The sequence below is a fragment of the Aquarana catesbeiana genome, linkage group LG08 (genome assembly GCF_042186555.1).
Source record: "Aquarana catesbeiana isolate 2022-GZ linkage group LG08, ASM4218655v1, whole genome shotgun sequence".
Classification (NCBI taxonomy): domain Eukaryota; kingdom Metazoa; phylum Chordata; class Amphibia; order Anura; family Ranidae; genus Aquarana; species Aquarana catesbeiana.
In genome coordinates this window covers 88,470,086-88,485,705 of record NC_133331.1, presented here as the reverse complement: position 1 = coordinate 88,485,705, position 15,620 = coordinate 88,470,086, and the positions used below count along the sequence as shown (strand labels likewise).

The following is a 15,620-nucleotide window of genomic DNA, read 5'->3' as shown; positions in this document are numbered from 1 at the left end:
TCCAGGGCTCTGGGCTTCAGCAAAATGGCAGCCCCTGGCATGAAGAGACAGGAGTAATGCTGGAGGCAATTTTTTAGCATAATTTATTAATGTCGAATGTATGTTACTTGCTAAAGAACATTATTTTTGATCAAACTGCTATGGGTAAAATTCCACTTTAACCGCTTCAATACTGGGCACTTTTACCCCCTTCTTCCCCAGGCCCATTTTCAGCTTTTGGCGCTGTCACACTTTGAATAACAATTGCGCAGTCATGCAACACTTTACCCAAAAAACATTTTTATCATATTTTTCACACAAATAGAGTTTTCTTTTGGTGGCATTTAATCACAGCTGGGTTTTTTATTTTTTGCTAAAAAACTAAAAAAAGGCCAAAAATTTTGGAAAAACAGAATGTTTTTCTTAGTTTCTGTCAGTAAATTTTGTAAATAAGTAATTTTTCTCCTTCGCTGATGTGTGCTGATGAGGCGGCACTGATGAGGCAGCACTTATGGGCACTGATTAGGAGACACTAATATGCCGTACTGATTGGTGTCACTGATGGGGCTGCACTAACGATCAGTGCCTTTATTACCTGTACAGTCATCTGTACACAGGCGATCGCATGGGTAAAGAGCTGCGTCATCGGCTCTTTACCGAGATCAGGGTCGCGCCACATGCTAGGGACACGGCGTGACCGCAGCGCTGATGATAGCGGCACGTATGCTGACAGCGGTGTCAGGGCTACAGGGGGGGAAGGTAGAAACTAGCAGGATCGGCCAGGTATTACAGGTAATACAGGGGGCCAAATGACACAGCACAAGCTGTGCTGTATAACATGCTTTAACCCCTTCCCGACCAGCCGCTGCAGTTATACTCGGCAGGTTGGCTCCCCTGGGTGAGCAGTTGTAGCTATATGTCGGCTCGCCTTTTAACCACTAGGGGGCGTGGGCGATGACCACCGGGCACCCGCGATCGGTCCACACAGAGACAGAATGGAGATCTGTCAATGTAAACAGACAGATCCCCGATAAAAATCACTGATCACCGACATTACTAGTAAAAAAAATAATAATAAAAATGGCATAAATCTTTCCCCTATTTTGTTGGCGCTTTAACTTTTGCGCAAACCAATCAATATACGCCTATTGCGATTTTCATTACCAAAAATATGTAGAAGAATACATATCGATCTAAACTGAGGAAAAAAATAGCTTTTTAAAAAAAAAAAAATTGGGGATACTTATTATAGCAAAAAGTACAAAATATTGTGTTTTTTAAAAAAAAATTGTCAGTCTTTTTTTGTTTATAGCACAAAAAATAAAAACGGCAGAGATGATCAAATACCACCAAAAGAAAGCTCTATTTGTGGGGAAAAAAGGAGGTCAATTTTGTTTGGGTACAAGGTCGCACGACCGCGCAATTGTCAGCTAAAGCGACGCAGTGCTGTATCGCAAAAAATGGCCTGGTCATTGAGCAGCCAAATCTTCCAGGGCTGAAGTGGTTAAAGGAGCAGAATCTTTATTTATTTTTTTGGGTTAACAAAAGCTTTAAGGTGCGGTTTAAAAAAGGGGTTGGTGACCCCTCTGCAAAGGGCAACCAATGTCCCCAGCACACCAGGGATCCCCAGAACGGTTCCAAAGCTTTATTGAGGGATCACATCATAAACACAAGAGATGTTTCAGGAGAATGTGATGCCTGATAAAGGGGTCCTGTGAGGCTCTGAAACTTTGCTTCTGTATTTATGATGTGATCACTTAGTAAAGCTTTGGACCTGTTGTGAAAATCCTCGGTATGCTGGTGATTTACTTTTCACTTTGAATGCGTTCAGTTTCCAGATGGTAGTTGCTGCAGCACCCACTTAGGCCTGATTCACACCTATGCATTTTTTAGTGCGTTTTCAGTTTTGCAGAAACACACCACAGTCCATTTAACATGGTTTCCTATGGGCCACGTTCACATCTGTGCATTTTATCATAGTTCCCAACTGTCCCTGATTTCGAGGGACTGTCCCTGATTTGGAGTAATGTCCCTCTTTGCCCCTCATTTTGGTCTGATCCATATAGTTGTTATAAAATGCACTTTTTATCTTTCAAAAAGTGTTTTCCAGTGCTAAACCTTTCATCCAATGTCTAAATGGCTGCATTTGTAAATGTTAAAAGCCAAAATAAAGGAATAGTAGTGGATTTAATGAACCTTTTTTTGGTTAATTCTCCTTTAACCACTTCAATACCAGGCACTTAGACACCTTCCCGCCCAGACCAATTTTCAGCTTTCAGCGCTGTCGCAATTTGAATGACAATTGCGCGGTCATGCTACACTGTACCCAAACAAATTTTTTATCATTTTGTTCCCACAAATAGAGCTTTCTTTTGGTGGTATTTGATCACCTCTGCGGTTTTTATTTTTTGCGCAACAAATAAAAAAAGACCGAAAATTTTGAAAAAAAAACAAGTTTTTCTTTGTTTCTATTAAAATTTTTTTGTAAATAAGTACGTTTTCTTCTTCAATGACGGGCACTGATATGGCTGCACTGACGGGCACTGACTGGCACTGATACGGCGGCACTGATGGGCACCGATGAGGTGGCACCAATGAGGTGGCACTGATGAGGTGGCACTGACGGGCACTGATGATGGGCACTGATAGGCGGCACTGATGGGCACTGATAGGCGGCACTGATGGGCACTGATAGGTGGCACTGGTAAGCGGCACTGATGGGCACTCATAGGTGGCACAGATGGGCACTTATAGGCGGCATTGATGGTTACTTATGGGTGGCACTGATAGTTGGCACAGATGGGCATGGATGGGCACTGATGGGCACGGATGGGCACTGACAGGTGGCATGAATGGACACTGATGGGTGGCACTGACGGCACTGGTTGTTTGCAGTGATGCCCCTAAGGGTGGCATTGTTGGGCATCACTGCAACATAATGGTGCCAATCAGTGCCCATTTGTGGGCACTGATTGGCACTGACTGGGCACACTGGGCACATGTGGATGGCCATGGGGTACATACCTGGCCATCCACATGTTGCCCCTTCCCTGGTGGTCCTAGTGGCGATCCCTGGTGGTCCAGTGTGGTGATCTGAGGGGGGGCTGCGCTGATAAACAATCAGCACAGACCCCCCCTGCCAGGAGAGCCGCCGATCGGCTCTCCTCTAATCGCGTCTGTCAGACGCGAGTGAGGAAGAGCCGATCAACGGCTCTTCCTATTGACAGCGTGATCAGCCGTGATTGGACACGGCTGATCACGTGGTAAAGAGCCTCCGCCGGAGGCTTTTTACCAAGATCAGTGTAGCGGTGTGTCAGACTGACACACCGCTCCACCGATCGCCGCGATGCGCGCCCCCGGGGGCGCGCTGCGGCATGTTATCCTGCTGGACGTCATATGACGTCCAGTCAGGATAACACAACCACTTCCCGGACGTCAATCCGCTATAGGGCGGGCGGGAAGTGGTTAAGGGGCATGGCAGGGGGCATGTCCTATGTCTACATACATTTGCTAGTAGGTGTCCCTTATTCCCATCTCAAAATGTTGGGAGATATGATTTTATGGAAAGGGCCAGGGACTTTTTTCTGGTTCCATAGACTTCAATGGATCAAAAACATATATTGAAAAACGCAAAATGCACCTGGGATATGCAAACTGCAACCTGCATAGGTGTGGACCAGGCCTTATGGCCCGTACACGCGATCAGAATATCGTACGAAAACAGTCGTCCGAGGAAGGATTGTACAATTTTCGGATCGTGTGTACACTACTTTTGACAGCCGATCACGACCATTCATCCGATCTTATTCGATCGGGCATAGATGATTCCAGATCGTACGATTTTCGGTTAGTCAGTACAGCTGTCCTCCGAAAATTCAATACAAATACATTACAACACATGACATCACTTCTGATTTTTTTCCTGTCGTACGAGAATTTCCGTGACTTTATTTAGCTATTCAATTTCTACTTGCGACTATTAAGCGAAAACGATTGTACAATATTTGGATCGCATGTACGGGCCATTAGGCCACACAGGGCGTTTAATTAACGCACCTAGAAGCTAGAGTTGCCACCTCATCCCTTTAAACTCAAACACATGAATTCCACAGGTTCTGAAGACTAATTTAATGCAGATAAGGCACCAAGTGAGTTTAATTACCACCTTAATCAGAACCTGTGTAATTAACATTTGTTCGGGTTTAAAGGGATGAGGTGGCAACCCTACTAGAAGCCAGCAGCATTTTTGCAGGAAAAATGCCTGATTCTTGTGTTTACAAGCGTCAAGCTCATGGGCGTTAATTCATTTCATTTATTCTGGCCTTTGAAATGAATTAATTCTCAAGCACTAAAGGTTAGGCGCGTTTAGCAGCTTCTAGTAGCGCCAAGCATTTTTTCTGCCCAAACTCTGCTGTGCCTGGACACACTGGCACTGGGTTTTATCCTGCCTCTAAACGCTGCTAATATCAGACAACCCTAGAAGAAAAAAAAAGTGTGCATGAGGCCTTACATGCATTTTTAAGGTACATGTGCATTTGAAATAGCGTGTTTGGGCTCGGTGCACACAGGCCCTACACGTATGTGAACCTGGTCTAAACACAAATGTGAAAAAGCCAGATCCTAGTACAGTACTGGGAAGAAACCAGCACTCCTCACTTGTGAGTCTGACTGGCACAAGCTCCAGTCCAGAGTGTCACTTTTAATGTCAATAAAGTTTGATGATGAGAAAAAAAATAGTGTTGCCAGGGGAACGCGTGCGCGCTCAGAGGCGCTGCAAGAGTAGTACGGGGGCGCGCACTGGCCTGACACAGAGGAAGTGTCCGTGGCGCCTGTTCTCTCCATAGTCCGCCTGTGTGCAGTCCGCGCTACGTCTTACCTCGGTCCGCCCGGCGGGTGTCGGTGTGTCCGGACGGAAGTCAGCGCGCAGTTCTCGGGTTACTCCCCCGCCTCTTTCTCCTCCCTCCCCTCCTCCTCCTTCTCCTCCCGCCGGGCCGTGAGAGGATGGGCTGGGCCTGACAGTGTGTTCTGCCCGCGGCCTGCGGAGAGGACCTAAGACAGGTGTACGGTGACATCTGAGGACAGCCCGGCCTCCTGAGGGATTATACCGGGGATCTACCGCACCATCCTGAGCTCCTGACACCGGGGGGTCCTCTATGGGGGCATAGGAGGGATCTACCCTGGGAGGAGGATCACATAGGGATCCAGGGAGAGGACCTGATCACCCATCAATACAAGGAGAGGACCTGATCACCCATCAATACAGGGAGAGAACCTGATCACCCATCAATACAGGGAGAGGACCTGATCACCCATCAATACAGGGAGAGGACCTGATCACCCATCAATACAGGGAGAGAACCTGATCACCCATCAATACAGGGAGAGGACCTGATCACCCAATACAGGGAGAGGACCTGATCACCCAATACAGGGAGAGGACCTGATCTCCCATCAATACAGGGAGAGGACCTGATCTCCCATCAATACAGGGAGAGGACCTGATCACCCATCAATACAGGGAGAGGACCTGATCACCCATCAATACAGGGAGAGGACCTGATCACCCATCAATACAGGGAGAGGACCTGATCACCCATCAATACAGGGAGAGCACCTGATCACCCATCAATACAGGGAGAGGACCTGATCACCCAATACAGGGAGAGGACCTGATCACCCATCAATACAGGGAGAGGACCTGATCTCCCATCAATACAGGGAGAGGACCTGATCTCCTATCAATACAGGGAGAGGACCTGATCACCCATCAATACAGGGAGAGGACCTGATCTCCTATCAATACAGGGAGAGGACCTGATCACCCATCAATACAGGGAGAGGACCTGATCACCCAATACAGGGAGAGGAGGACCTGATCTCCCATCAATACAGGGAGAGGACCTGATCTCCCATCAATACAGGGAGAGGACCTGATCTCCCATCAATACAGGGAGAGGACCTGATCACCCAATACAGGGAGAGGACCTGATCACCCATCAATACAGGGAGAGGACCTGATCTCCCATCAATACAGGGAGAGGACCTGATCTCCCATCAATACAGGGAGAGGACCTGATCTCCCATCAATACAGGGAGAGGACCTGATCACCCAATACAGGAGCCATCAGAGGATCCCACAGGACTATCAGCAGAGGACCCAGCTGGGACTTCTACAGAAGGGATCTGCTCATCAGAAGGGATCACTGGTGGGATCTCCTTAGTGGAGGGGGTATGAAGCAAGGCGCCCCCCGCTGACCATCTACAACACACGGAGGTCTAATTTCTGGGCGCCATCGTCCACCCCCACCGGGGACATGTCTTTCTTCAACTTTAGGAAGATCTTCAAGCTGGGAGGAGAGAAGAAGAAGAAACAATATGAACATGTCAAGAGGGACCAGAACCCCGAGGAGGTGTGGGAGATCATAGGGGAGCTGGGGGACGGAGCCTTCGGGAAGGTCTATAAGGTGAGAGGAGGCTGGGGGCATCTATATGTGGGTGAAGGACTGCCTGTAAATTGCACATGCATCCGCAGCAATAACACAGCTGCCGTTAAGTCTTACCCCATGCATTGGAACGTGTTTTACAGTGCGATGAAACACATAGCACTATGCATTTTTCAAGCGACTTTGATTTTAGAAAAGGTATATGGACCTTTTCCCCTGCGTTTTCCACAGGCTCAAATGAATAGGCTGCTGTATCCAGGCAAACACAGCCGCAGGGATAATGCATAGATGTAAAACTGGCCTAATGGGGTGGGCTCTACATCTGGGTAATCACACATTTGTCTCAAACTGGCGGCCCTCCAGCTGTTGCGAAAACTACAAGTCCCATGAGGCATTGCAAGGCTGACAGTTACAAGCATGACTCCCACAGGCAGAGGCATGATGGGACTTGTAGTTTCACAACAGCTGGAGGGCCGCCGGTTTGAGACCCCTACTCTAGAACCTTGGTGCCCAACCTGTGGCCACGTTGCTCTTTTTTGGTACCCTGCAGACACTAATCTGTGTTTCCCTATTGCCCTGTTATACAAGTGATTTCTAGCAGTCTCATGTAATATGTCTCCAGTCACTGACTGTCCCCTGAATCATGTCTTTAGTCTCCATCCTCTATAACATGTTCTCAGTCTCATGTAATATGTCTCCAGTCACTGACTGTTCCCTGAATCATGTCTTTAGTCTCCATCCCCTATAACATGTTCTCAGTCTCATGTAATATGTCTCCAGTCACTGACTGTCCCCTGAATCATGTCTTTAGTCTCCATCCTCTATAACATGTTCTCAGTCTCATGTAATATGTCTCCAGTCACTGACTGTCCCCTGAATCATGTCTTTAGTCTCCATCCTCTATAACATGTTCTCAGTCTCATGTAATATGTCTCCAGTCACTGACTGTCCCCTGAATCATGTCTTTAGTCTCCATCCCCTATAACATGTTCTCAGTCTCATGTAATATGTCTCCAGTCACTGACTGTTCCCTGAATCATGTCTTTAGTCTCCATCCTCTATAACATGTTCTCAGTCTCATGCATCCTGTACAGTTTGACGATCACTTGTGCCCCGTCCGCGGGCTCTGGCCATCGTTTTTTTTTTGCATTTGACAAACAATTGTAATAAAACATTTTCTGCGGTATACTTACCAAACCAAAGGGGAGCTATGATGATCCCCGGGTCATATTTTGTTTCTGTATTTCTGAAACGCTGTAGGAGTCCGAGTGTCAGGAAAACAAACAGGAAGGACCAGCAGCTACACCACATCTGTAATGAAATGCTATCTGACAATGGAAGGCGGGCATTGTGGAAAAGCAAATGTTTTGTCAGAGTGTTTTTTTAAAATTAAAACATTTATTTCCTATTATCAAGCTGGATTCACATCAATGCGTTTTTGCTTGATGAGTTTTCGGTTGAAATTGATGGAAACATATGAAGATACATCTCAACACGCATCATTATACACATCCACAAGACATAGGAAGGCATCATGCTGATGTGCATTATGGTGCACATTGATATTTAGTACAAACTACATTGCAACACACGTTAAAAACACAACACCGTAGTGCATTGACATGTGTCTTGATGCAGTTGTATTGATTACAGTTGCAAGGTATCGGGGTGGGAAATGTGTGAGTGTAATTCCAGCTTTAAACATAAGGCTTTGTTCAAACTTATGAAGTTTAACGTACATTGCTCAGTGTGTTAATGCAGTTATTCTCAACCCTTTCTCAGTCAAGGCACCCTTTAAAATTCAGAGCACACTCAGGTCACCCCATTTTAAAATGCAAAAAACTAAACTAATAGTTTTACATAATGCAACAGCATCCACACACATAGGATGCCCAACATTAGAGGTGATGTAATCTAACAAAACAAATACACCCTTGCACACGGGTGCTGACTACTATTCCAATGTTTATCTTCTCCCTCAATTTCTCTCCGTTTCCTAACTAATGTGACTCCAGTCCTTAAGGGGAGGGGCAAACAAGAACACTATGTAATGGTGTACAATGAAAACCCGTGGCTTTGTGTAACTAAAAAAGCAGCCTTAATCCACAAAGGCTTGTATACAGTTTTGGGGCAATTTTTAGGCATTTTGCCAAGGCACCCTGGTTAAAAATGGCTGCGTAAATGCATACCAAGAGGATTGCCATTCTTTTTTAGGGAGTCTATTAACATGATCATGCTGTACAGGTATGCCTTTTAGTGCATCAAAGAGTGTATGTATATGTGTGTGTGTATATATATATATATATATATATATATATATATATATATATATATATATATATATATATATATTTATATATTCCAAAGGCAGTGCATGCATAGGACCCCATGGGGTTTATTTACTAAAATTGGAGAGTGCAAAATCTGGTGCAATCCGCTTCCAGGTTTTTTTTTTTTTTTTTTTTTTTTTTTAGTCAAAGCTTAAAGTGGTTGTAAACCTCAGACATGAAATATGAACAGAGCATATCCCTCTATAGCAGTGATGGCGAACCTTGGCACCCCAGATGTTTTGGAACTATATTTCCCATGATTTTCCACTACACCGCAGAGTGCATGAGCATCATGGGAAATGTAGTTCCAAAACATCTGGGGTGCCAAGGTTCGCCATCATTGCTCTATAGTGTGTACTTGTCTCAATTAGGAGCACTAAGTGTCATTTCTGTCTGCTGCCTCATTTTTTGTTTGCTATCAGCACAAATCACTTCTGACAAGTTTTCCTGACACCCAGAGAAAAAGGTGACAGGGGAGGGTTCTCCAGCTAATTGACAGCTTAATTTCTGTTCCTGTGTGCTGCGTGGAGGGGGTGTGTCCCTTCCATCCAATCAGCTCCCAGAGCTCTCCTCACTGAGTTGTACAGGAGCTTTTTGCCTCCTTTTTTTGACAGCTCAGACAAGCTTTATAAATTCAGCATTTTGAATGGCTGTAGAGAAGAGAAGACTACAGATACAACTTATGTAGGAGGATTTGTTCCAGCTCTGTGCATCACTTCACTGGGTATACTAAGGATTTACAACCACTTTAATTGAACAAGCTGAAGTTCGAAGCTAATCGGTTTCTGTGCAGATCTGCACCAGCTTTTGTGCGCTCCAGTTTTAGTAAACCAACCAATGTGTAACATGCATTTTTTTACACATTACAACAAACCCCACCCACCAGAAACCTCTACTTTATTTGGGCTTCATTGGGCAAAAAAAAAAAAGAGCATATGAAAATGTGCGTCAATACATATGGAAAAACGCGTAGGAAGATGCAGATGCAAAGGTGTGATTTGAGCTTAAGCCCCTATTGTCTCCGGTGCAGCTTTGAAATCGCACTACTTCAGCCTGATTTCAAAGTGGGCCGGGTACTGAACATTCTGTATATAAAGTCCAGTAACTCAAAATCTGCCAATTAGCAAATATTTTGAGGTGAAATTTGGTTGCTGTCTTTTACTGAACTTTGTGTATCATCATGGTGTTTGCACAACGTTTGTAAATGTTGTGTTTTGTTTTGTTTCCTGATTGACAGATTGAACGCCTTCCACTTATTGTTACTGTTCACCTCAGTGAACTTCATTGGTTGTTCCTGATTTGTGAATGAGATGTTCTGGGCAGATATTCTTTGCTCTGTGGTATGACTACTAATGTGGAAAAATATATCAGATATTTTGTAAACCATAAAAAAAGGAAAGACGTGACCATTTGTTTACTAATGTTAGAGGCTTCCTTCTTGGATAGAACATGTCAGGCTTTTTAAAAAATTTTCCTTGCATGTAATTGGGTATTATATTCTTTGCAAAGTGATTTTTCAACGTAGTAAACTAAAGTGGTATTAAACCAAAAAAGCAAACAATTATAGTATTGCAACTTACTTTTTCTAAGATGTGTTGGCTGCATTCACTTTCTTCTTTAGGCTTTCTTTCTTGTATATTAATCTGGTGATCATACCATTAAGTCTGTTGTTTTTCAAAAGAACAAGCTCTCCAGCAGAATGTATCAGTTACAGTAATGCGACAAACTATTTTTTAAAACTAGCAGGGGTGCTTAGAATGATCAGCTTTTATTTATGTAAAAATCCTTATCCTAAAAGGAAAAAAAAACGGTTTGCTGTAACTGATTATAAATAAGTGTGAGCTGGAGTTTGATTTCAATTTGTTAGTGCATCTAAATCTGCTAGTGCATCTAAATCTGCTAGTGCATCTAACACTCCCCTTCCCCCAGACTGACAATGCTGCTGTCCAAAGGTGCCCCCTGTGCTCCTTCATCCAGTGTGGATTCTCTCTAATACAGGGAAAGTGTTACTGGCCACATCACCAGGTGAAAACAGAGGGAAAAAGCTTAAAAGGAAACTAATGCAGCCACCACATCTAAAGATTGGTATACTGCAATATTTTCAATTTTTTTTTTTTTTTTGGTTTTGGGTTTAATCACTTGACCACTGGGCACTTAAACCCCCTTCCTAACCAGACCAATTTTCAGCTTTCGGTGCTCTCACATTTTGAATGACAATTACTCAGTCATACAACACTTTACCCATATGAAATTTTTGTCCTTTTTTCACACAAATAGAGCTTTCTTTTGGTGGTATTTAATCACTGTTGGGTTTTTTATTTTTTGCACTATAAAAGAAAAAAGACTGAAAATTTGGTAAAAAAAATGAATTTTTCTTTGTTTCTGTTATAAAATTTAGCAAATTAGTAATTTTTCTTTGGAAATTTTGGCCAAAATTTATACTGCTACATATCTTTGATAAAAATAAGTACAACTTGGTGTATATTATTTGGTCTTTGTGAATGTTAGAGAGTCCAAAAGCTATGGTGCCAATATCTGAAAATTGATCACACCTGAAGTACTGACGGCCTATCTAATTTCTTGAGACCCTAACATGCCAGAAAAGTACAAATACCCCCCAAATGACCCCTTTTTGGAAAGAAGATATTCCAAGGTATTTAGAAAGATGCATGGTGAGTTTTTTTGAAATTGTCATCTTTTCCCACAATTCTTTGCAAAATCAAGATTTTTTTTTTTTTATTTTTTTTTTTTTCACAAAATTGTCATATTAGAAGGTTATTTCTCACACACAGCATATGTATACAACAAATTACACCCCAAAACACATTCTGCTATTACTCCCGAGTATGGCGATACCACATGTGTGAGATTTTTACACCGTGTGGCCACACACAGAGGCCCAACATGCACGGAGCACCTCCAGGCGTTCTGGAGCACCCAATTCAATTCTGACATTTCTCTCCTGCATGTAAAAATAATCATTTATTTGCTAGAAAATTACATAGAACCATAAAAAACATTATTTTTATATATATATATATATATATATATATATATATATATATATATATATATATTTTTTAGCAAAGACCCTAGAGAATACAATGGCGGTTGTTGCAACTTTTTATCTCGCACGGTATTTGCGCAGCAATTTTTCGAACGCGTTTTTTTGGGAAAAAAAACAGTTTTGTGCTTTAAAAAAAAACAAAACAGTAAAGTTAGCCCAATGTTTTTGCATAATGTGAAAGATGAAGTTACGCAGAGTAAATAGATACCTAACATGTCACCCTTTAAAATTGCACACGCTCGTGGAATGGTGCCAAATGTCGCTACTTAAAAATCTCCATAGGTGACGCTTTAACATTTTTTACTGGTTACATGTTTTGAGTTACAGAGGAGGTCTAGGGCCAAAATTATTTCTCTCGCTCCAACGTTCGTAGTGATACCTCACATGTGTGGTTTGAACACTGTTTTCATATGTGGGCGGGACTTACGTATGTGTTCGCTTCTGCATGTAAGCACACGGACATGGGCGCTTTAAAATTTTTTTTTTTTTTTTATTTATTTTACTTTATTTTAGTTTGACACTTTTTTCCCTCCCAAAAAATTTTTGATCACTTTTATTTCTATTACAAGGAATGTAAACATCCTTGTAATAGGAATATGGCATGACAGGTCCTCTTTACAGTGAGATATGGGGGTCAATAAGACCCCACATCTTACCTCTAGGCTGGGAAGCCTGAAATAAAAAAAAAAAAAAAAAAAAAAACATCTTGGCTTCGATCGTAGCGGTGAGTTGGTAGAAGCACCGGAGGGTGGCGGGAAGGGGGGGGCGTCCCCTCTCGCCTCCCATAAGAACGATCAAGCAGTGGAACAGCCGCTATGATCATTCTTATGGTGTAGGAAATCGCCGGCTGAAAAAGCTGATATCTGAATGATGCCTGTAGCTGCACCCATCATTCAGATATCCCCGCACAAAGTCAAGGACGTCATATGACTGTGGGCGGGAACTGGTTAAAAATTGCGGAGTATTACGGGGTAGTGCAGGGTATATTGCCGGGCATATTGCAGAGTATTGCCGGGTATTATGCAGAGTATTATGCAGAGTATTGCCGGGTATTATGCAGAGTATTGCCGGGTATTATGCAGAGTATTGCCGGGTATTATGCAGAGTATTGCCGGGTATTATGCTGGGTATTATGCAGAGTATTGCTGGGTATTATGCAGAGTATTGCTGGGTATTATGCAGAGTATTGCCGGGTATTATGCAGAGTATTATGCAGAGAATTGCTGGGTATTATGCAGAGTATTGCTGGGTATTATGCAGAGTATTATGCAGAGTATTGCTGGGTATTATGCAGAGTATTGCTGGGTATTATGCAGAGTATTATGCAGAGTATTGCTGGGTATTATGCAGAGTATTATGCAGAGTATTGCTGGGTATTATGCAGAGTATTGCTGGGTATTATGCAGAGTATTGCTGGGTATTATGCAGAGTATTGCTGGGTATTATGCAGAGTATTATGCAGAGTATTGCTGGGTATTATGCAGAGTATTGCTGGGTATTATGCAGAGTATTGCTGGGTATTATGCAGAGTATTGCCGGGTATTATGCAGAGTATTATGCAGAGAATTGCTGGGTATTATGCAGAGTATTGCTGGGTATTATGCAGAGTATTGCCGGGTATTATGCAGAGTATTATGCAGAGTATTGCTGGGTATTATGCAGAGTATTGCTGGGTATTATGCAGAGTATTATGCAGAGTATTGCTGGGTATTATGCAGAGTATTGCTGGGTATTATGCAGAGTATTATGCAGAGTATTGCTGGGTATTATGCAGAGTATTATGCAGAGTATTGCTGGGTATTATGCAGAGTATTGCTGGGTATTATGCAGAGTATTGCTGGGTATTATGCAGAGTATTGCTGGGTATTATGCAGAGTATTATGCAGAGTATTGCTGGGTATTATGCAGAGTATTGCTGGGTATTATGCACAGTATTATGCAGAGTATTGCTGGGTATTATGCACAGTATTATGCAGAGTATTGCTGGGTATTATGCAGAGTATTGCTGGGTATTATGCAGAGTATTGCTGGGTATTATGCAGAGTATTATGCAGAGTATTATGCAGAGTATTGCTGGGTATTATGCAGAGTATTGCAGAGTATTGCGGGGTATTATGCAGAGTATTGCTGGGTATTATGCAGAGTATTGCTGGGTATTATGCAGAGTATTGCTGGGTATTATGCAGAGTATTATGCAGAGTATTGCTGGGTATTATGCAGAGTATTGCTGGGTATTATGCAGAGTATTATGCAGAGTATTGCTGGGTATTATGCAGAGTATTGCAGGGATGGCTGAGCATGGAGGGATGGATGTGACTGTAATTGTCACTGAGCACCGCTGTGGGCACTACACATGCAGCCCACAGCGGTGCTGCCATCCGATCCCTCCCCCTCTCCCCTCGCACTGTACCGATCGGTACAGAGAGGGGAGGGACGAACCGGCGCCATGAAATGACGCCTGTCTGTTGACGGAGCGATCACATGGTAAACGGCCACGATCAGCGGCCGTTTACCGTGATCCGTGATGCGCCGGGTTCTCTGGACCCGGCGGTCACGGAAGTTCTCGGGTGCACGCCCCAGGGGGCGCGCGAGAGCAGTATTCTGGGAGGACGTCCATGGACGTCCACCCAGAACTAGCCGACCGCGCTGCAGCCGTCTTTCGGCTATGGCCCGGTCGGCAAGTGGTTAAAACCACTTAAGCCTAAATTCCTGTGCAAAATGAACAGCATATTTGTCTTTTATTAAATCAACCCCTTTCAGTTGTCACACAAACAGGAGGTGAGGGGAAATCTGCAAATGTGTTACCATTTTATAGAGACAGCTCTCTGGGAGGGATATCCCTTCACTTTGGACAGATCTCTTTTTACTTCCTGCTCTGTCTCTGGGAAATAAATGAAACGCTCCCTGACAGGACACAGACAGCGCAAAACAAACCAAAAAGTCAAGAGGGGTCATAGCTGTTCCTTGTCCTATCCACAACCAAACTAGAAAAGTTTTGACTTTACATACAATGTAATAAGAAATAGGATGGAATGAAAAATGCACATACCTTCTGTGCTAAAAGACCTTACTGTGCTATGACCTGGTCCAGTTGGAGGGCTGTTTGATTCCATTCCATAACCTTCTCTATTGTACATTCTTTGTGGTCACCAGGCCTTATTCCATAGAAGCCACAGTTTACATGCACAGCACTGATGATGGCCAACAAGCCCGAAACAGCTGTGTGCAGTGTTTTATTTAATAAGTTGCATAATAGCCTGTGTCCTGTAATATATGGTTCTGGATGTACAGCTGGCCATTGGGCTATAATGGTATGATTTGCATGGCTCTGCCTATTCTGAAATGGAGAGCAGTCTACTTATTTTGGGGTGGAATTAGAGATGTGATTGTGCCAGACTGTTACATACACCTTAGTAAAATGACACAGTGGGGTTGATTTACTAAAACTGGAGAGTGCAAAATCTGGTGCAACTCTGCATAGTAACCAATCAGCTTCCAGGTTTTTTTGTCAAAGTGCTTGTAAAGGCAGAAGTTGTTTTTCTTTTCTTTAATCTTCATGCATTCTATTCATTAAGATAAAAAGCCTTCTGTTTGCAGCAGCCCCACCCCCCACCCCCCAAATACTTACCTGAAGTCTCTCTCTCTGTCCAGCGATGTCTAAGAGTGTCTTGGCCATCTGAGATTCTCCTTCCTGATTGGCTGAGACACAGCAGCGGTGCCATTGGCTGCCACTGCTGTCAATCAAAGTCAGCTAGTCAATTAGGGGAGAGAGTGGGCGGGGCCGGGGTTGGGGCTCTGTGT

General features: G+C 43.5%; 2 protein-coding genes across 5 annotated transcripts in view; one reads left to right on the top strand and one right to left on the bottom strand.

The window, feature by feature from the left end:
- STN1 (STN1 subunit of CST complex) overlaps positions 1–7,743 on the bottom strand; it is an 89,598-nt gene extending 81,855 nt beyond the window's left edge. For 2 of the 3 annotated variants that reach the window (XM_073596101.1, XM_073596103.1), the window contains exon 1: positions 4,856–4,969. The gene's annotated coding sequence lies outside the window, so the exon portion shown is untranslated. Of the gene's footprint in view, positions 1–4,855; positions 4,970–7,615 lie in introns of those variants that run through there. The other variant, XM_073596102.1, reaches the window with a different exon arrangement.
- Positions 5,850–15,620, top strand: part of SLK (STE20 like kinase) — a 122,649-nt gene continuing 112,878 nt past the window's right edge. The window contains exon 1 of one of the 2 annotated variants that reach the window (XM_073596099.1): positions 5,850–6,443. In XM_073596099.1, the coding sequence (XP_073452200.1) occupies positions 6,294–6,443 (150 nt within the window). In that variant the 5' untranslated portion in view covers positions 5,850–6,293. The remainder of the gene's footprint in view (positions 6,444–15,620) is intronic. The other variant, XM_073596100.1, reaches the window with a different exon arrangement.